Here is a 20,172-nt window from a genome sequence, read left to right on the forward strand (position 1 = left end):
GTGTGTCCACCATGGATTGTCTTTCTGAAGTTCAGCTCCCTTGTCTCCTGGGCTCCTGCCTTGGTCCAAAACAATCAACGGCTCGGGTGCCTTGGGAAGATTCTTCTGGGTCCTGGGAAGATTCTTCTGGGTCTTGGGTCTCTCCTGCTGCCCCTGGCCTGTGCCAGGCTCTGCCCCAAGGTGTGTGGCCCTCCCAGCTTTGGACGCTTCTGGCCAGCCCAGCTTCTTCATCATTCTCTGGTCGTGTCTCTTCTATCCCCTGTCCTCCACCCTCACCCTTTTATTCGTCCTGCTCCTTCCCTCTGGAGTAGCCTGCGCCAGCCTCAGGGGGAGCCCATCCAGGGCTGGGAAGGTTAGGTCATGGCCAGGGGCTGGACTTGATTCTGCAGGTGATGGACGGAGGCACACTTGGTGAACTTTCAGAACAGGTCCTATTCTTCTAGATGATCCAGAACCCTACATCCTTCCACTCCCCCCACTGCCCCAGCGCCCAGGCTCTGCCACCTCCATTCCCGCATCCATCCACGCCTTCCGGGCCAGTGCAGTCAGCTCTGGGCGGTCACGCTTGGGGACAGGCTGGGGTCAGCTCAGCCACCCGTGTGAATGCCTGGGCTGACCCTGGGAGGTGCATTTCCATCCTTACCAGTGATTTCCTTGGAGGGCTGCCGGGCACCTCCCAGAATGTCCCTCAGGGGCTGGCAGGGGCCCAGAGATGTTGCCTGAAGCTGACACCACTGGCGGGACATTTCATCGGAAAATGAATTCCGGTGTTGGTTTCTGCGCCTTAAGGTGACTGCTTTGTTTTAATATTAAAATTCTGGTTTTGTTACTTACCGTGGAGAATATCGATCCTATGGGTTGAGTTTCTGGCGCCATCCTGAAGCCTCACTTGCTCCACCCACGCCCTCCCAGCCCTCAGCAGCGGCAGCCCCTCATCTCCCCGTGCAGCCTCAGAGGCCGCCACTGGCTCCGCGTTCCGTGAAAGCAGAGCCCCTTGGAGTTGTGCAGTCAACCCCACAGTTCTGGTGGAGAGGTCCCTGGGCTGGGCGGTCAGGAAACCTGGATTCTGTGTGACGTCGCTGCCGACCGCCCGTGTGACTGGGGCCACCGCTGCCCCCTCCCTGGGCCCGTGCCCTCATGCAGCAAAGGGAAGCCACGGGCAGTCTTCACGGGGCTGGACGGGGCCTCCCGGTTCACACGCTGTGACTCTGATGCTGGGAATCTCAGACGGGGGGTGGGGAGTGGAAGCGGAGCGAAGGCTGCGGACGGCTGGCGGCACTCCCTCCACTCACAGACGGCAGCCGGGGGCCCTGCCGCACCCACTGAGTTGGGCCCCCAACCCCGGCATGATGAGCGCAGCCCTCGCATCCCGCGGGAGACGGGACTTTGACGGGACCTCTGCTCCCACTGGCGGGAACATTGCCGGTGGCCTGTGGCTGGCACCAGCCAACCTGCAGGCCTTCTCCAGGGCCACAACTCTGCGTGAGCAGGGCAGCCCATCCTTCCTGTGACCGCCCTGCGGTTCCTGCAGCTGGCTGAGGGGTGGGCGTGGGGAAGGGACAGCAGCCTGGCTCTCCCCCTCCACGCGGTGCCGACTCTCCCGGGGAAGCAGGTTTTGCCGGCCCCCCCCATATCTGCCCACCCATTGGCCCCCTTTCTCTGCAATGTGTGTACAAATGGGGGTCCAGACCCCCTGCTCTGAGGTTGCAGGGCCCTCCCACCGTTGTGGGCACTCAGTGGAGGGGTCGATACACTAAATCCCCAGCTCCCGACCTCAGCAGGTGAAGAAAGACACACTGTTCGCCTGCTCTTCCTTGACCCGCCCTGCTGCAGAAGTTAGCAAACAAGGAACATGCAAAGTAGCTCCTCCGTGTGTGCGTGCGTGTGTGTGTGTGTGTGTGTGTGTGTGTGTGTGTCTCCGTCCTCTGGGAAGTTCAGGCTCACTCCGCGTTCAGAAGCCCAGGTGGGCCTGGCCCTGCTGTGTGGCTTTGGGCAAGTCCCTTCCCCTCTCTGGGCTACACGGTCCTCATGGGCAAGAGGAGGAGGGGGGAGCAGGTGTTCTCCAAGGCTCTGGGGGCTCTGGTGGGTTGGCTGCCAGAGGCTGTCTTCCTTTGACCTCAAGAGTGAGGCTTGCAGGACAGGATCTGAAAGCCTGCTGAGGAGACCAGACCACCCTCGTATGCAAATCCCGAACCTCCACCCCACCCTCTGCACACCTGACAGGTCTGTGTAGGGGAATTCTTGCTAAAGTAAACAGGAAGAGCCTTTGCAATGAACTACACCATGGGGTCCTGCCCAGCAATACCCAGAGCCTGGGAGTCAAGGGATTTACCATTCCTTAAGGAGCCTCAGAATCCTCTAGATTCACAGCGGAAGAGAGGAAACATCTGCAGGTGTCATTGGGAGGAAGGGTAGACAGAGACTCGAAGAAGAAGACTTGGATCAGATATCCTGATCCCAGCTCTGCACTTGCTTGCTGGGTGACCTTGGGCAAGAGGGCCAACCTCCCTGAGCCTCAGTTGCCTGCTCTGTAAAATGGGGTAATGACAGCTCCTTTGCTGAGGGCTATGTGGGTTAGAGACGATGTATGGAAACCCTGAGCCCAGCTTGTTACCCGGAAGGGACTCATTCAGAAGTGTTCATTGTGGTGGGCCAGGGACGGGCTTAGTGCTGAAAGCTAGAGCCCAGAGGGAATTCCTTCTAGCAGAGCGGAAACTTACCCACAGATAACAGCCAGTCCAGGTTCAGTGGGTCCTGAGCTGTAAGCAGAGAGCCCGAAGAGCTCAGTTTAGAAGCAAGAGAAGACCTCTGGCTGGAATGACCAAGGGAGGCTTCCTGGAGGAGGCGGCGTTTGAGCAGGCCTGTAGGATGGGCAGGATTTCAAGAGGGCATATTCATGGCCTACCAACACTAATCCTGTGTTAGGCCCTCCTCACTGCCGTATACTCGTGGCCTCAGGGGATCCTCCCAGCAACCCACAGGAAAGGATTGCTACGTTTACCATTTTATAGGGGAGGGGCCTCAGCCTGGAGTCACCCAGCTAGTGAGGGACAGCACCAGGCTTAACTTAATCACACCTGCAAAGTCCCTTCTGCCTTATAACATTCACAGGTTCCAGGGGTCAGGACGTGGATATCATCTTTGGGGGCCATGATTCTGCCTACCATGGTGATTCCATTAAGGACCTTGAGATGGGAAGGTTACCCTGGATGACCCAGATGGGCCTGATGTGATCACCAGGGTCCTTGCAAGAGGGGGGCAGAAGTTCAAAAGCAGAGGAAGGAGGTGGGCTGATGGGAGGTCCAGGTGACGCACTTTGAAGACGGAGGAAGGGGCCACAAGCTGAGGGATGCAGGCGGCCTCTAAAAGCTGGGCAAGATGAGGAAACAGAACCTCCCCTGGGGCCTCCAGAGGGAATCAGCCCTGCCGATACCTTGACTTTTAGCCCCGTGAGACTCATTTTGGATTTCTGACCTCCACAACTGTAAGAGAATACGTGTGTGTGTGTGTGTGTGTGTGTGTGTGTGTGTGTTTAATGTTCTGGCTGTGCCCCTTGGCATGTGGGATCCTAGTGCCCCGACCAGGGATCAAACCCACGCCCCTTGCGTTGGAAGCACGGAGTCTTAATAAGTGGACCACAGGGAAGTCCCCCTTTGTGTTGTTTGAAGCCACCAAGTTTGCGGTGATCTGTTAGAGCAGCCACAGGAAACTGATACAGCCCCAGCTGCGTCCACCTTGCCCCCGCCTGGGGTCTTGTCACACGGGTCTCTCATGCCTCTGTTTCAGCACTTTATCAGTTTGGTCCCCCAATGTGTCTGTGAGCGACTACGGAGATTTCTATGCTTTTCAAGCCTCCCCAGCATCCCTCCCCAGAGCCTCAGGCACTAGCTTGCACCCAGTATGCGTTTAAAAAATGGTGACGATATGTAAGTAAATCTGTGTCTTTTATTTACAGCTGTTGAGAGGAACAGGCTTTTGACAGCAGTAACTGCTGGTTTCCCCGTGGTCTGACCGCAGAACTAGAACCCCCGTGGCCTGAGTGCCGTCAGGAGTGGGGAACAGCCAGCACGTTGGCTGAAGCAGAGGGGTTCTAGGTCTCCCACTGGGGCAGGAGACAGCTCTGACCACCCATGACAGCCAGAAAGGGGCCTGCTGAAAACCGAGCTGACCAGATCCCCGTGAGCAGCAGGCAGGGGGAGGATTTCTCTGTGGGTCCCAGCTCTGGTCTGTTCTTGGCATCGCAGCGCACCTGGGGCTACTCTGGCCTCCTGGGCTCTGCCCAGGGGGCAAGGCACCGAGCCCTTAGACCTGTAGACAACATCAACTCAGAAAAGATCCAGCTGCCACACTTTGCAGCAGGAGAATTGTTGGTCCAGAGAGGGAAAGTGACTTGCCCGAGGTCACACAGCAATTTCGTGAGTCTCAAAACAAGCTTGACGAGTCCCGTCCAGTGCTGCCTCCAGGAGACTGGGGATCTGGGTGTGTGAGGCTGGCCTCCCTCCAGGTGACACGATCTTGGGGCAGGCCGGTCAGGAGCTGGGAGCGGGGACAGCCTCACTTGAGGTTGTGCTGGCTCTCGCGGTGCCGCCGCAGGTCCACTTTACGCTGGAAGCCTTTGGTGCACAGCTCACAGCTGAAGGGCTTGAAGCCCGTGTGCTTCCGGCTGTGAGTGATGAGGTTGGAGCTCTGGCTGAAAGCCTTCCCACACACCTGGCACTTGTGTGGCTTCTCACCTGCGGGGCGGCAAGGACAGGGTCAGGGCCGTTTGGACCAGACCTGCTGCCCCAATGCCCTGCAGTTGTTCCCTGGAACTTTATTATGTTTTATCGCACGTTCACTTTAGAAAATAATTAGAAAAGGGAGACAGGAAAAATACAACTCTGACCACCCAGCCCCTCGGCCAATTGTACCCCGGTTTTAAGGCAGGGACTGGGTCCACCTTGTTTATCAATGAAGCCCAGCACCTGGTACAGGACCCTGCACAAAAGAGGCACTGGCTAACAGCTGAGGAATGAATGAGCGAATGGAGGACCGAATGGGGAAAGAATGAATGTGGGCATGAAGGAATGAATGGCTGGAGGATCGAGTGAATGAAGGAATGATGAACGAAGGAGAAATTCACCTGCTGGTCTCACTTCTACACACAGATTATCAGTGTCGACATTCTGCTATTTCCTTCCAGTACTTTTTCTACGCAGTAAGTAACACAGCGTACCCCGCCCTCCTGTTGGAGCGGGGTGGCCTCCCCTGTGTAACCTGACAGCCCCATCCCTCCCCACCCGGGGCCTAAAGCCCGCACCTTTCAACAGTGAAAGGTTGGGTGCCCGCAGGCTCTGTCTGGGCCCTGGGGTGGGGGGCTTGGTGGGGGCGGGGTGGGGGGAGGGTCGGCGGACCCAGGCCGGGGAGGAGCTCTGCCGGGGCAGAGCGCGGGCCGCGGCCTCACCGGTGTGGATGTAGGTGTGCTTCTTCATGTCCGACTTCTGGTGGAAGCGTTTGCCGCAGAACTGGCAGGGGTAGGGCCGCGTGTCCGAGTGGATGAGCAGGTGGGTGGACAGGGTGGACGAGCGCTTGAAGGCCTTGCCACACATCCGGCACTCGAAGCTGCGCCCCTGCCGGAGGAAACGAGGCCCCGGGGGGTCAGGCACAGGTGGGGCCTCGCGACCCGGGACTGCCAGGCTGGTCGCGGGACTGGACCCGGCTGGGATCCCCTGAGGAACAGGACACTCCATTGGGGTGGCCTCGAGGATGGGGCCTGGAGGAGCAGGAACCAGGGACCCCCATTCCTGCCTCCTAGGAGGGGCCGAGGCCTGGCCCCTGAGTGGCCTCCTATTAGGGGATTTTCCCTTGTGGTTTGTTTAAGCGGCTGAATTATTGGGGCCCAATTCTGGCTTCTGCCTCTTACTCGCCACGTGACCTTTGGCAAGTCATTTAACCTCCCTGGGACTCAGTTTCCCCATCTGTACATTGGGTCATCATGGGTAGTGACCTCAAAGGAACGTTGGGAGGACTGGAGGTCGGGAACTGAGCTGGCAACTGGCACGTGGCACATTCTAACCATCTTTTCCTGCGTTTCCCACCTGAGCTTTTATATCTACCCAGGTGTTAGCAACTCAGGTCAGTGTCAGGTGCTTTCCCTGGAATGGGATTCTGAGGAAGGGATTTTGGCATCAGGTAGGGCTAAGTGGGATGAGATGAACATTTAAGCCCGATTTCAAGATTCTAAGAGTCGAGGGTCTCAGAGGTGAGAAACCTGTCCTGACCACCCAGGAGGTGGGGTCATTCCTCAGCATCACAGACATCTCGCTGCCCCCGAAATCCCACCTGAGCTCCTAGCCTCTTCCAACTGTACATGAAGCCAGCTTGGTCCATCAGGGACTCAAATATGTTAAGGGCGGGTGATGGAGACCCAGAGCAGGGCGGCAGATAACGAGGGCCCCCCGATCTGTCACCTTCGGGGGCACAGTGAGAGACCCACCGAAGCCCCCTAGGCTTCCTGGGGGGAGCACAGAGCAGGAGTGGGAAGTGAGGGTGCCGTGCTCAGCCGGCTGCCCACCTGGGAGTGGACGTGCGTGTGCTGCTCCAGGCTCACTGCATGGCCGAAGGTTTTGCCGCAGACGTTGCAGGCGAAGGGCCGGGTCCCACTGTGGGAGCGGCGGACGTGCACCTCGAGCCCATGTGGGGTGGAGAACACCTGCAGGAGGGGCAGAGCATGAGGCCCCGGGGGTGCAGAGAGGGAGAGGGCCGGGGTCCCACCTCTGCACCCAGCTAAGCCACAGGTGGGTGTACAGGAAAAGGAACACTGGATTGCCAATTCTGCTGCCATGTGCTGTGTGTCCTGGGAAGGTCCCTTTCCCTCTCTGCGGCTGGCTTTCCTGTCTACAGAATGGAGTCTGGGAGGGGGGATCTGGAAGGCCCCTCCTGGCCCTATCTGGAGGCTGAACGGCGGTTAAAAAGTGGGAGTTGGGCAGAGCCAGGTTTGAATGCTGGGTGTGATATCTACTTGCTGCGTGCTATCGGGCAAGTGGCTCAACGTCTCTGAACCTTAGCCCTTCGTCCACCTCCCGGGGCTCATGCGTGTCAAGTGCTTAGCACAGGGATGAGCACATGGTCAGGGCTCAATGAGTGGCGATGAGGGCGAATGCTGTGAGTCCTTGATCCCACCAGAGGACCCAAGAGTCACATCACAGGGGGCACCCAGCTCTGAACACTTGCAGCTGCCAGGGTGCTGGAGAGGCGATGCAAGCAGGACCCGAGAGCCCACCCGCATCCCGGCCACCCACCTTGCTGCACTTGATGCAGTGGTATGCGTCCAAGCCCGGGGAGTAGTGGAGGCTAAAGTCCAAGGGCGGCTCAGTGCTGGGCACCAGAGGGCTGCCATACAGGCTGACGGAGCGCTCCAGGAAGGCAGACTGCATGGTGGAGGGGGCCTGCTGGTAGCTGTGCCCGTAGGATGAAGCCAGGGCATCCCAGGAGAATCTGGGCTTGTAGAACGGGGGTGAGTCGGAGGATGGCGAGCCCTCATCCTGGGGTCGGGACGTCACAGCAGGCCCCTCTGTGGAGAGTGGGACATATACCTAGTGGTGACGTTAAATGCAGGGCACCCACTCCCCGCCACCCTCCACTGTGACCTCATTCTGAGGCTTTGGTGTGTAGCCCCAATTATTTACTGGGGGGTGGTCAGGGTCCTCACTGTGGCTCCTTGGCTTTTCAGTCCAGAAATGTCCCCCAACCCCTGCAGAGTGCCCACCTCACCCACTACGTGGGCCTGTCCAGCTGCTTCCTCTGCCCCACCACACAGAAGCTCTCATGTGGGAATGAACTCCCCGTCCTGGAGGGATTCAAGCAGAAGCCTGAGAGCCCGGACTGTCGATCCTCCCTGGCTCCACAACTCCGAGGGGCCCCACTTCCACAGGCCCATCCATCCTCCATTCCCCTTGCACCCGCTGGGGAGTGGCGGGGGTCCCCTGCTGGGTACCTGGGGCGGAGGCCATCCTGGTCATCAAGCTGTGGTCCAGCTCCAGCTCTGGCTCCCGTTTGAGGTCAGTCCAGTCCAGGCACTGGTTTGGGAACAGGGTGCTGAGGACAGGGTTGGTGCTCAGGACCTGGTCCCTGGCCACTGTGGGGAGACAAGACCGTCAGACTTCAGCTCTGGGAAGTCCGGAGGGACTGGGGGAAGGAGGGGCACCAGAGAGAGACCACTGCTGCCACCCCTGGCTCTTCCCAGGATGGTGGGAGCAGCGTGGAGGCCAGGAGGAGACCCCCCTCCCCTCCCCTCCCCTCCCTCCCCTCCCCTTCCTCCCCTCCCCTTCCTCCCCTCCCCTTCCTCCCCTCCCCTTCCCCTCCCCTCCCCTCCCCTTCACCTCCCCTCCCCTCCCCTTCACCTCCCCTCCCCTCCCCTCCCCTCCCCTCCCCTCCCTTCCCCCTCCCCTCCCCTCCCCTCCCCTCCCCTCCCTTCCCCCTCCCCTCCCCTCCCTTCCCCTCCCCTCCCCCTCCCCTCCCCTCCCCCTCCCCCTCCCCTCCCCCTCCCCTCCCCCTTCCCTCCCCTCCCCTCCCCTCCCTCCCCTCCCTTCCCCTCCCCTTCCCTCCCCTCCCTCCCCTTCCCTCCCCCTTCCCTTCCCTCCCCCCTCCCCCCTCCCCCCCTCCCCCCCACCGAGGAGAGCTCTCGGACCAGTCTCCTTTCTGAGCACCCACCCTCAGCCCTAGATCAGCCCTCTGATTACGAGTCACACGTCAGCTGCTGAGGACAGCACCAGTCAGGATGCTCTCATCACCCCCATGGGGTGAGAAGAGATAGGTGCATCTATTCATTCTTTCAACCCACATTTACTGAACTCCTCCTGTTTCCAGACTTGGAAGAGCGGCTACTTCCGGTGGGATGCTGCTGCACCCCCATCACACGGGCAGGGAGTCCTGGCGGGTACAGCAGAAGGCCAGCCCGGGCTATGACTCACCAGGACCAAGGGCAGGAGGCCAGAGGAGCCCATCCTCCTGGGCACGAGGCTGGTGGTAGGTGTGAGCCTTCTTACTCTTCACCAGGAAGGAGCGTGGCATCGTCACCGGGTGCCCCACACCTATAGGGGGAGAAGACGAGAAAGTTTAGGAAGGACGAGAGGACGATACTCCTCTATATTTTAGGACCTCCTCCTAAAATCAAAATCCACTGTCCTGGTTCGAATACTGTCCCCCAAAGTTCACGTCCACCCAGAATCTGTGAATGTGACCTTATTTGAAAATAGGGTCTTTGTAGATGTAATCAAGTTAAGGTGATGTCACACTAGGTGCAGAGAAACCCTAAATCCAATGTGACAAGTGTCTTTATAAGAAGAAGGAAACTTGGACACACAGACACAGACACGCGCAAGAAGAAGGGCCACGTGGAGATGGGGGCAGAGATTTGGAGGGATGCAGCTTCAAGACAAGGATTGCTGGCAAACCAGAAGCTAGGAGACAAGCCTGAAACAGATGCTCCCTCAGAAACTCCAGAGGAGCTGACTTTGCTGACACCTTGATTTTGGATTTCTAGACTCCAGAACCCTGAATGAATACATTCCTGTTGTGTTAAGCCACCCAGTTTATGGTATTTTGTTACAGCGGCTACAAAGCCTAGTGTCCCTCACTCTTCTCTTGCTGGAAAACCAACACACCCACTTCTAGAAAACCCCAGGTCAGCCTGCCCCTGCTGCATGCCCTGAGTTACACTGGGAGCAGAGAAGGAAGGGCAAGGGTACCTCCATTTGTGAAACACTCTGCACCCTGCACCCAGAAAACTGCATCCGCATCCCGGTGGGGTCTGCATTCAGAGGCCGTGGAAAGTTGTGGTCTGAGCACAGGTTTTGGAGTCAGATGCTCATGGGCTAGAATCCCAGCTCACCCGCTGTGCAATTTGGGGTAGACGCTTAACCTCTCTGGGCCTATTACCTTTTCTGTAAGATGGTAATCCAGGTTGATGGTGCTGGTGAGTGCATAGTACGTGCTCAGCGCCTATCAGAGAGGAACCTGGCAGGTGGGCTGCAACGAGGGGGGCCACCTCAATCGCAAATCCACGTCATTGTGCAAGTTGGGTGCTGACGTAGCCAGAGCGGGGCTGCACCTTGTCCACAGCTCCAGCCCAGAATCTGGCCCACAGAGAGGGAGGGGCTTTTCCTCTCTCCTCGTGGGTGGAGGGGATGGTTGAGGTTCTATGTGGAGCTCGAGGCCTGAGAGGACCCCACTGGAGGCCTGAGGTCAATTTGTGCACAGGCAGGAAGAGGCCAATGTCCACCAACTCTAGGGACTGAGCACGGGGCAGCCCAGCCCAGGCCCATCACTGAACCCACGGGTCAGCGGGTTGGGGAGTGCGGAGCTAGACCAGGCTGACCACCCGGTGCTCTTGGCTTCTGGTGCAGAGCCCTCTGGGGCAGAGAGTATCTCCTGCCCGCCGCCCCGACCCCCCAAATGTTTCACATCCCTGCGCCCAGCCATGAGGCTCTCCTGAGGGCTCCCAGGAGACAGAGCATCTCCTGGTGGTCCTCTGTCCCCGCCACCCCCAGGCCACCCCCAGGCAGAAGCTCAGAGGAAATATTCAGCCGACGCCGGTGCTGATGGCAGCTCAGCTGGGCCCACTCCCCAGGCCTCAGAGGAGGAGCCCCCCACTCCTGGGCCAGCCCAGGCACCAGGCACGGCTGCAGGCGTGATAGGGCTAAGCGCGGGGAAACAGATCGCGGGAAAAAGCTCTGAACAGCAGCGAGGGCCTGGCTGATAAGGCCGTGGCCAAGGAGCCGGCTGGGAGCAGGCAGATTAGAGAGGGAGCTTGGAGCTCTGCCTTGGGAGCGGCCCTGGGAGCCACCCCTTCCCCAAGGGGATGACCCAGAGCAGGCAGAAGAGGTACCCACACCCGTGCCCAGACCTGCCCGCTCCTCTGGGGGCAGCAGGAGTTTGGGCCATGCCGCTCTGCCAGGAGCCATTCCAGGCCCAGCCTTCCTGAATGGAGGCCTCAGTGTCCAGATCTGCTAAATGGCGATCTCAAACCAACTTCCTGGGACTGCTGGGGAGAGAAAGGAACTTTATTTATTACAAACAATTGTGTAAAGGGCCCAGTGTGGTGCCTGGGCTGCTGGGGGGATGGAGGTACTCAGCCCACAGAGGAGAGGCTTTGGGAGGGCAGGCACTGCTTGGGTCCTGTCTGGTCTGGTGGCATCCCCAGTGCCTGACCCAAAGCCGGCACGCTCTATGGATGGGGTCAAGCCCTGACCAGGAGCCGAGACACGCTCCAGGCCCCTCCCCCTGGGCCCTGAAATGAAGGCGTGGGACCTGATGGCCTCTGGGGTCCGGTCCAGCTGTCAGATTTTGACCACATGAGGCTTAGCCAGCCTGCTGTCCTCCCCAGGCTTGTGGGGCAGCTGTTATCTCCCAGGGACAGTGTTCTTCCTCATGCCTCCCCCTCTCCCCCCACCCAGGGCTCCACACACTGCCCCTTCCTGCCCCCTTCTAACTCTTGGCTTCAGGAGCCCCCTGAAGAGGCCGGAGCCTGGGCAGAGCGAGAGGAGACCCTCACGTTCTGGGGGAGGGCCGGGTGGCTGGGTTCCCCTCGCCTTTTATTCTGGGGGGACCGCCGTAGCCATGATTTTTTAAAAACATAGTATTTTATTAGTCAATCAACTAGAACCAAAAGTAGGTATTAAAGCGGCTGAGCTAGAACACCAGGAAATACTTCTTGCAGCCTGGATCTACAGAGCCTCAGCTCTGATAATCCTGGCTTGTGAGCTGAGTGGCTATTACTCCACTTTACAGAGGAGGAACTGAGGCTTAGAGACTGGCTCACAATCCCAGGGCAGAGTGAGGCGGAGCTGGACTTGGTCATCTGCCTCCCAGGCCTCCGTGCTCTTGGCTGTCAGACCACGGGGTGGGCTTTTGTTCAGGGCGGTGGCAACTGAGCTGACAAGCTAAGGAGGAAACCAGGACAGCGCGTGAAGCTCCCCAGCGTGCACTGCGTCACTGAATCTGACACCCACTGGGGCAAGGGAAACAGTGATTGTCTTCCCGGGTCACGGGGGGAACCTGAGGCTGAGAGAGGCAAGTGGCTTGTCCAGGGCCTCACAGCAGAGCCAGACCCAGAGCCCCTGCTTGCTAGGACTTGACTCCTGGCCCCAAGCTGCTCTGCCCATCTGCACCTGTGGTCCTTTCAACACCGGATGAAGACAGCCTGCCTGGAGCAGGGAGGAGAAGTCTCATTGGTGGGGCGAGATGGGGGACAAATCAAATTCCCCTGATCTTTGGACTCTTCCAGGATCCAGCAGGCCCCACCTAGGCTCGTGAGGAGTTTGGTGTGGAGAGGCAGGCGAGAGAACAGGCTTCTTTTAGGAAGCTTCAGTGATCCCTTGGGCTCAGAACCCAAGGAGACCCTAGAGGTCAGCTCATTGGAACCTGGCATGACAACACAATGGCTCTCTGGGGTTCAGAAGCAGGTACACAGGGGAGCAAGGGGGTCCCAGGAAGGTGATTCTCAGGGCCCACTCTAGTGATCCCCCCGGGGCCCCCAATCTCTTCCCCTTCCCTCCCTAGAACATTCTCTCCGCTAAGCCTGGCAAAGTGACGGTGGCGAAGCCATCAAGCTCACCGTGGAGGCCAAATGCACCCAGAGAACTTCCTTTTGACCCCTGTGAGCTGAGTTAAAAAAAGGAACCAATCACCTATACTGTAGTTAATTAACAACCACACGGCTTGATTCACACTAACCTGTCCTGAGAAAGAGCTACAAGCAGAGATTGTGTAAGAAGCCCAAGATTTCTTCATAACAGAGGCCTTGATGGTATCGGGCCTCCGGAAAGAGCCTCGCTGTTAACATCTCTTCAAAAACCCCCAATCCCAAGAGAGGGTTCCCCGACCCTGAGTCAGAATCTCGGCCAGTACTTCTGAAGAGGGGCAGCCCCGCACCCTGACTTCCAGACGGAGCCAGAGCAGCAGGCCTGTGATTTCCATGCAACGAGGCTCCTCCCGTGGGGCTGAATCGGATTCTGTGACCTTGAGCCTAACCGCGTCAGCCGCCAACCTGGGGCTTGGTTTTCCTATCTCTCAGAAGGGACAGTTGGACTAAGAGATTTCTAAACTTCCCTTTTGCTCTAAAATCCCATGCTGGGGTTCGTTGACTTTTAGCACGGGACTGACCTACCTTGACTAAGAAACTCATCACTCGGGTTCCCTTTTTGGGAGGATTGAGTAAGACACTCCGCTGTTTCTCAGAGTCTGCTACAGAGGACCCTTTGGACTTCCTTTATGCTTAAAGACGCGACTCAAGGGGAAACACAAACAAACAAACAAAAAAAGCACCCTTTCCATGTAGGAGTCAGGGGACGTGAGCCCAGGTCCTTTTTGGGGCCCCAGCAGAGGGTAGTCATTACTTTTATTCAAAATTCGGAAGGAGTTCTCAAATGTCTCTTCCTAAGTTCAGAGGATGCGACGTCAAAAAGAGGTGAATCCACCTCTGGGTATATAAAAGTATCGAAAGCAGGGACTTGAACAGATATTTGTACACCCAGTGTTATTCACAATAGCCAAAAGGTGGAAACAACCGATATGTCCATTAATGGAAGAGTGCATAAACAAAATATAGTATAGACATAACGATGGAATATCATTCACTCTTCAAAAGGAAAGTGATCCCGACACATGCTACAACATGGATGAACAATGAGGTCATTATGCCACTTGAAATTAAGCCAGACACCAAAGGATGAATACTGTAGGAGTCTACCTATGTGAGTTACCTAGAGTAGTCCAATTCAGAGACAGAAAGTAGGATGGTGGGGGCCAGGGGCTGGGGGGATGGGAGGACTGGGGAGTTATTGTTTACGGGGGACAGAGTTTCAGTTTTTTGCAAGATGAAAGAAGTTCTATAAATGGACGGTGGTGACGGTAGCAGAGCAATGTGGATGTGCTTAATGCCACTGAACTGGCCACTTAAAAAATGATTAAAATGGTCCATTTCATGTTATGTGTATTTTCCCTCAATAAAAACAAAAAGAAGTGTAGAGCAACTATACTCCGATAAAAATTAATCGAAAAAACAAGAAGGAGTTAACAAAACGTTTCCTGAGCATCTCTGAATTAGAGGTCAAAGCAGTTCCCATCGGTTTGAATTCCTGGAAACAAAGAAACAAAAACCACCCTCTAGACTGAGGAAGGGTAAAGCTTTCTGTTGTTTCTGAAAAGGGTTGAGAGGTTGTGTCACACTGAAGCATCACGTGTGATCAGGTTAGTTTTCCTGGGGGCGGGGCAGATTGGCCCCAAAGGCTTCGGGAGCCATTGTACTCTCCAGTAGGATACCACCACCCAGTCTCCTGAAAGCCTTGAGAAAATGCTCTGCACTGGTTTTGAGTGACTCCATCAATCAAACCTAACCCAAGTATAACTCCCTGGTGGTCCCCAAGAACTTTCCGCTGGGAAACTGACATACCAACCCACAAATCTTTTTTTTTTTTTTTTTTTTGGCCGAGTGGCTTGCAGAATCTTAGCTCCCCGACCAGGGATCGAACCCGTGCCCCCTGCGATGGAAGCATATAGCCCTAACCACTGGACCGCCAGGGGAGTCCCTCCGATCCCCAAATCTGAGTTGGAAGAAACCTCACACATCTTCTTATCCAAAAAATCCCTTCCGCACCACCTCTGAGGACAAGAAACTTGCCCCTTCTCTAAGACTGAAGTCTTCTACCCGTTGCCCACTAAGAAATGTGCAGAGGAGTGAGCCCGTGTGGGCAGGTGCAGCTCAGCTGGCTCCCACCAGATCCACGTCCAGAGACCAAAAATTACTTTGCACCTCCCACCATAGTATCTCATGAAAGCTGCGGACTTTCTTCCCAGCAAAACGTACACAGGCACATACTCACGGTGATTCAGTGGACTGCCCCCCTTAACAAGCCCTACGTTAGAGCAAGCACCTCTCCCCAGACGCCCAGACTCTAACTTGGCTTTTTCTTCAAAATTAGGTAGAAGAGGCTGAGGCACCACCTCCCCATCTCTTGTTCCTGGAGGCTGGGTGGGAGGGTGCTGTGGAGATGTCAGTCCCCTGCTCCCCTTAGGAGGCTCTGAATGTGAAGTGCCTCCCTCTCAAAGTGTCCCAGGAACTTTGGGGAAGGTCGCCTGGGACTGTGGGTGCTGAAGCTAAGACTTCCTTCAGAGTCCTCAATCCCACTCTCTTATTTCACAGCCAAAGAAAGGCTCAGAGTGCCCTGGGGACAGGGCCAGTCTGTCTCCGAAGACGGACACCAACTCAGGCACTTCCACCTGTGTCCTGCCTCGCCTGCCCAGGTCCCTGGGAGAGCTGGGGTGTGGGTATGACATCATGCAGGTAGGTGATCTCCGTCAGACTAAAATCAAATCTTCAAGGGGCATTCATGGGACCTCCCTGGCGGTCCAGTGGTTAAGACTCCGCGCTTCCACTGCAGGGGGCACGGGTTCCATCCCTGGTCAGGAAACTAAGATCCCGCATGCCATACGGCCAAAAAACAAAAGCAAAAATAACAACAATAACGGGTATACATGCACAATTGGCGGAAGGTAATTCCTCCACAGGTACACGGGGGGCTCGCAGCATCTCAGAGGAGACTGTCTCCTTGCCACCTCTTCTCTGGGTTCAAGGACTAAAAGCCACCTCTCATAAAAGAGATTTTCCAGCCCACCTTAGTCTTCCTAGGACTGCCAAAGGGACTAGGTAAACTGCTTGGAAACGATCTAAGTCGGATATGCAAATTTCAAAAGAAGAGGCAGGGGCGTTCTACTCACTCACCTGTCCCGGAGCTCCTCGTCCACGGTGGGAAGCTCGCTGCTCCCTCTGGGGATGGTGCCACCCAGTCAATTTGTGACTCTCTGCTCAAGTAGATACTTCTCCTTTTCCACCCCCTTCTCTGTGTGTGTGTGTGTGTGTGTGTGTGTGTGTGTGTGCGTGTGTGTGTGTGTGTGCGTGTGTTTCCTCTTCTGTTTCCCTACCTGATTTTCAATCTGATTATTTGTGTCAAAATCTGGCGGTGAAGGAACAGCCAATAGAGAGCGCGCCAGAGCTCTGGGCTGTATTTGCTTATCAAAGCTTTCCAGGAGCCAAGACTCTCCATTCTCTTCTCTAACCCGCCACTCCTGGAGCAGCACGCACTCTCCGGAAATTTTTAATAACATGTGGATTTAAAAAGTAATGGCTAAATTATTAAATTTTAAAAATTGAAGTTAAAATAAAACATTTACTTATAAACCTGATTTTGTGTAGAGAACTCATAAGTTAGTCTCTTTCTTCCTTCCTCCCTTCCTTCTTTTTCTTTCTTTCTTCTGTCTTCCTTATTTCTTTCTTCTTTCTTTCTTCCTTCTTTCTTCCTTCTTTCTTCCTTCTTTCTTTCTTTCTTTCTTCTTTCTTTCTTTCTTTCTTTCTTTTTTTCTTTCTCTCTTTCTTTCCCTCTTTCCTCTCTCCCTCCCTCCTTCCTTTCTCCCTTTCCTTCTTCTCCTTCCTTCCCTCCCTCACTCCACGAGCTCAGCACTCAGCATCCCCAGCCTGGAGCACTCCCCTACAAAGCCCTTGGCTTGCGCTGCTGCAAACTGCTTTTAGAGGGGCCCCTCTTGTCCTTGCAGAGGTCGCCGTTGAGAAAAAAGTCAAATCCACGCTTCCCCAGACTTGACCCTAGAGCGAGTGGGGAGCAGCAGGTGTGATATTGAACGTGGGTGATTCCCGCATGTGCGGGACCCTCAGCCGCTCAGGCCGGGCAGGCTGCTCTCGGGTCCCAAGGCCCGCGTGTGCTGCCATCTGGTGGCCGCTGTGGAGTACTGGGAGGGCCGGGCGATGGGGGCTGCCTCCAGATGTCCGTCACCAGCGGGAAGGCTGGGATGGCCAGTCTCGGACATTTCAGCCCACTGGGCACAGAAGCCACCTCCTTCTTCCTCCTCTGCCCCTCAAGCCTCCCCCAGCTTACGGGATGGCTGATTTATTTCAGGAGGTTTTGCATATGAGAACTCACAAAATAGAGCAGTGTTAGGCTGATTTGCATACGCACTGCAAGCCCAGAGCTGGAGAGATTATGTTTCCCTCCTAAAGAAAACAAGTTTGGCGACAGGAAGCCCCGACATAACTGAAGTCCAAGGTCCGACATGGAGAGAAAGGCGGGGTTTCGGGCAGGGTATCACTGCTGCTGGGCCAGGCCATCGAGGGAGCGCCAGCCTGGGGGTCACCCTGGTCTGTGCGGTGCTGGTACTCTCTGGACCACAGGCCAAACACAGGAGACGACTGGTTTCTCTTCTTGGTGGACAGAGAGATTAGTGGAAACTCCTGGAATATTCTTTGGATGCCGCAGTTTGCCCATAGTCAACTGGAACTCTTTGTCATTATGCAAAGAATTCAAGGACGTTCAGAAAAATAAAAAATAATTAGAAAAATGATTACAGTAGAAAGAAAAAGAAAAAGAAAAATTAATTCAAGGACTTGTCCCTTAATTCACTTTGGTATACACACATGTCCACAGTTTGCTATTGTCAACCAGCAGGTCTTTTTCTCTTTTCACTGAATGTTATTTTGTTTCTGGACCTCCTAAATTCTCTTGTGGCTTTCATTAACATGTTTAACGATTTCACGGTTTTTCATGGCTTACCTTTCGGGCATTTAGTTTGTGGGGTATTTTCTAGTGTAAAGCTGCTGTAACAGGCATGTACAGTTCAGCTGTTGTTCCAAGATGTAGTCCCACTTACGGTCCTTCTCTGCCCCCTTGAGTAACCAACTCAGGGACTCCTTTCCTAGACCAGGATCCCAGCCTGCAAGTAAAGGCAGGCCTTCCCTGGAGCCACCTGGGAGCCCCTCTATGGGAGAGCACTGGCCAGGCCCCAAGAGCACATCAGTTGAAGCCAGGAGGCCCCAGGCAGCCTCTCATAGGCTCTTGCAGACTGAGACCTCCCAGCCTCAGGATCCCTTCCAGGGCTGCCTGCAGAGCCAACACCACTCCTCTTGGTAGGCAGCCCTGGAAATGAAATGCCTTCATTTAGACTCTTCCAAGGGCTAGGTCACATCAGCCTCCTTGTGCCCATTCATTCATTCATTCGAGTTCTGTTGGTACCTTTCACGTGCCAGGTCTCTCCTTCTTCCCCCTTCCCTCCTCCCAGCTCGGGCTGCCAGAACAAGACACCACATACTGGGTGACTTAAACAGCATTTATTTCTCACAGAGGCTGGGAAGTCCAAGGTCAAGTTGCCAGTAGATTGAGTCTCTGGTGAGGACAAGCTTCCAGGCTTGTAGACAGCCGCCATCTTGCTGAGGCCTCACATGGCAGAGAGAGGACAAGCTCTGGTCTCTCTTCCCCCTCTTAAGAGGACACTAATCCCATCATGGGGGTCCCAACCTCATGACCTCATCTAAACCCATCTCCCATCCAAAGGCCCCACCTCCAAATACCATCACATTCATTCATCAACATATGAATTTTGGGGAGACACAGACATTTGGTCCATTACATTCCCTTAGCTAATACATGTCTACTGAGTACCTACTAGGTACCAGATGCTAGGGTTTCAAACAAGAACCAGACAGGAGCCCTAGTGAGCTTCTTCTTTGTCTAGCAGGTGGGACAGAATACCCAGACATTTACAATTTGGGCTAATAAGTGCTGTGATGTGAACATGGTTTGCATGTAAACAAGGAGCTTGGGGCATCGGGAAATGGACCCAGGAGAGTTAGTGAAGGAAGTGGCATCTAAGTTGATGCCAGGCTGAGTTGGTTGGGAGAAGGAAAGTAGGGAAGGATGTGCAAAGGACTGGAGGCCAGGACCTTCAGGGAAGTGATAGCAGCCAAGTTCAGTCTGAGTGGAGGGTGGCAACTGAAGGAAGGGGAGGGAAGGATAGGACACTCGAGAGATGAGCCTAGAGAGGAAAGAAGGAGCACAATCAGGAAGATTCCTCCCTGGCTTAGAACCTTTAATGAGGGGCTTCCTTGGTGGTGCAGTGGTTGGGAGTCCGCCTGCCGATGCAGGGCACGCGGGTTCGTGCCCCGGTCCGGGAAGATCCCACATGCTGCGGAGCGGCTGGGCCCGTGAGCCATGGCCGCTGAGCCTGCGCATCCAGAGCCTGTGCTCCACAACGAGAGAGGCCACAACAGTGAGAAGCCCGCGTACTGCAAAAAAAAAAAAAAAAAAAACCTTTAAGGAGTTCCCTTTGCCTACAGGACAGAAATCTCAGCTTCAGAGAATAGCGCTCAGTGTTTTCATGGTGTCAGAATTCTTTCAAATGATGGAACTTTTTCAGATGCAAGTTGCAGAAACCCGATTTAAACTTGTTTAAGAACAACAAGGGACTTCCCTGGTGGTCCAGTGGTTAAGAATCCGCCTTCCAGTGCAGGGGACGATCCCTGGTCAGGGAATTAAGATCCCACATGCCACGGGGCAATTAAGCCCACATGCCGCAACTACTGAGCCTGCGTGCTCTGGAGCCTGTGGGCCACAACTAGAGAGAAGTCCGTGTGCCGCAATGAAGAGCCTGTGTGCCTCGATGAAAGATCCCGCATGCCACAACTAAGACCCAATGCAGCCAAAAAATAAATAATAAATAAATATTTAAAAAGAAAATGGTTCCCTGTGGTCAGGGGCCACACAGTTGTCAAAAAAAAAGAACAACAACAAAACAATTACTTCATGTCACTGAAAAGAGTCTACTTCAGGTATGGCTGGATCCAGATGCTCACATGATATTGCCTGGATCTCATTCATTCCAGCCTCAGGACATTTGCATTCGTTGTCCCCTCTGCTGGATGGCCCAACCCCAGATCTTTCCATGGCTGACCCCTTGTCATCCAGGTCTCAGCTGAAATGTCACCGCTGTAGCAAGACCTCCTTTGCCATCAACTAAAGCCTGACTTTCCCACCCCAGACACTTTCTGTTTCATCAGCCTTACTCTTCTTAGCATTCATAATTAACTGAAAATATCTTGTGGATTTATTTCCTCTTTATTTATTTATTTTTGGGGCCTCACTGCCCACAAGGAATGTGGGCACTACAAGAGCAGGGGTCTCATTTCCCTGGCTCACAGCTGAATCTCAGTGTATGGTAGATACTGATGATGTGGTTACAGAATGAATGGATCAATCAATCAATGCATGAATATCTCACTTTCCATCTCTCAGCTTTGCTTTATCCTGCGGCTGAGATCCTCAGCATTACCAGTTTGAGTCCATAAGCTTAGAA

At 55.2% G+C, this 20,172-nt stretch overlaps 1 protein-coding gene across 2 annotated transcripts; it reads right to left on the reverse strand.

Annotated features, from left to right (window-relative positions):
* Window positions 1-3,936: 3,936 nt before the first annotated feature.
* On the reverse strand, window positions 3,937-15,934 carry GFI1B (growth factor independent 1B transcriptional repressor). 2 transcript variants are annotated; one of them, XM_032635085.1, is made up of 7 exons: window positions 15,761-15,934; window positions 8,952-9,071; window positions 7,976-8,116; window positions 7,281-7,552; window positions 6,554-6,691; window positions 5,444-5,708; window positions 3,937-4,733 (listed from the first exon to the last, which is right to left on the reverse strand). In XM_032635085.1, the coding sequence occupies exons 2-7, from the start codon at window positions 9,049-9,051 to the stop codon at window positions 4,555-4,557; spliced, it is 1,095 nt and encodes a 364-aa protein (XP_032490976.1). In that variant the 5' UTR covers window positions 9,052-9,071; window positions 15,761-15,934; the 3' UTR covers window positions 3,937-4,554. The 2 variants fall into 2 exon arrangements, with proteins under 2 accessions (XP_032490976.1, XP_032490977.1); XM_032635086.1 differs by having other exon boundaries at window positions 5,444-5,609; window positions 15,761-15,929.
* Between the last annotated feature and the right edge of the window lie 4,238 nt (window positions 15,935-20,172).

The sequence above is a fragment of the Phocoena sinus genome, chromosome 6, assembly GCF_008692025.1.
Source record: "Phocoena sinus isolate mPhoSin1 chromosome 6, mPhoSin1.pri, whole genome shotgun sequence".
In the NCBI taxonomy this organism is placed as follows: domain Eukaryota; kingdom Metazoa; phylum Chordata; class Mammalia; order Artiodactyla; family Phocoenidae; genus Phocoena; species Phocoena sinus.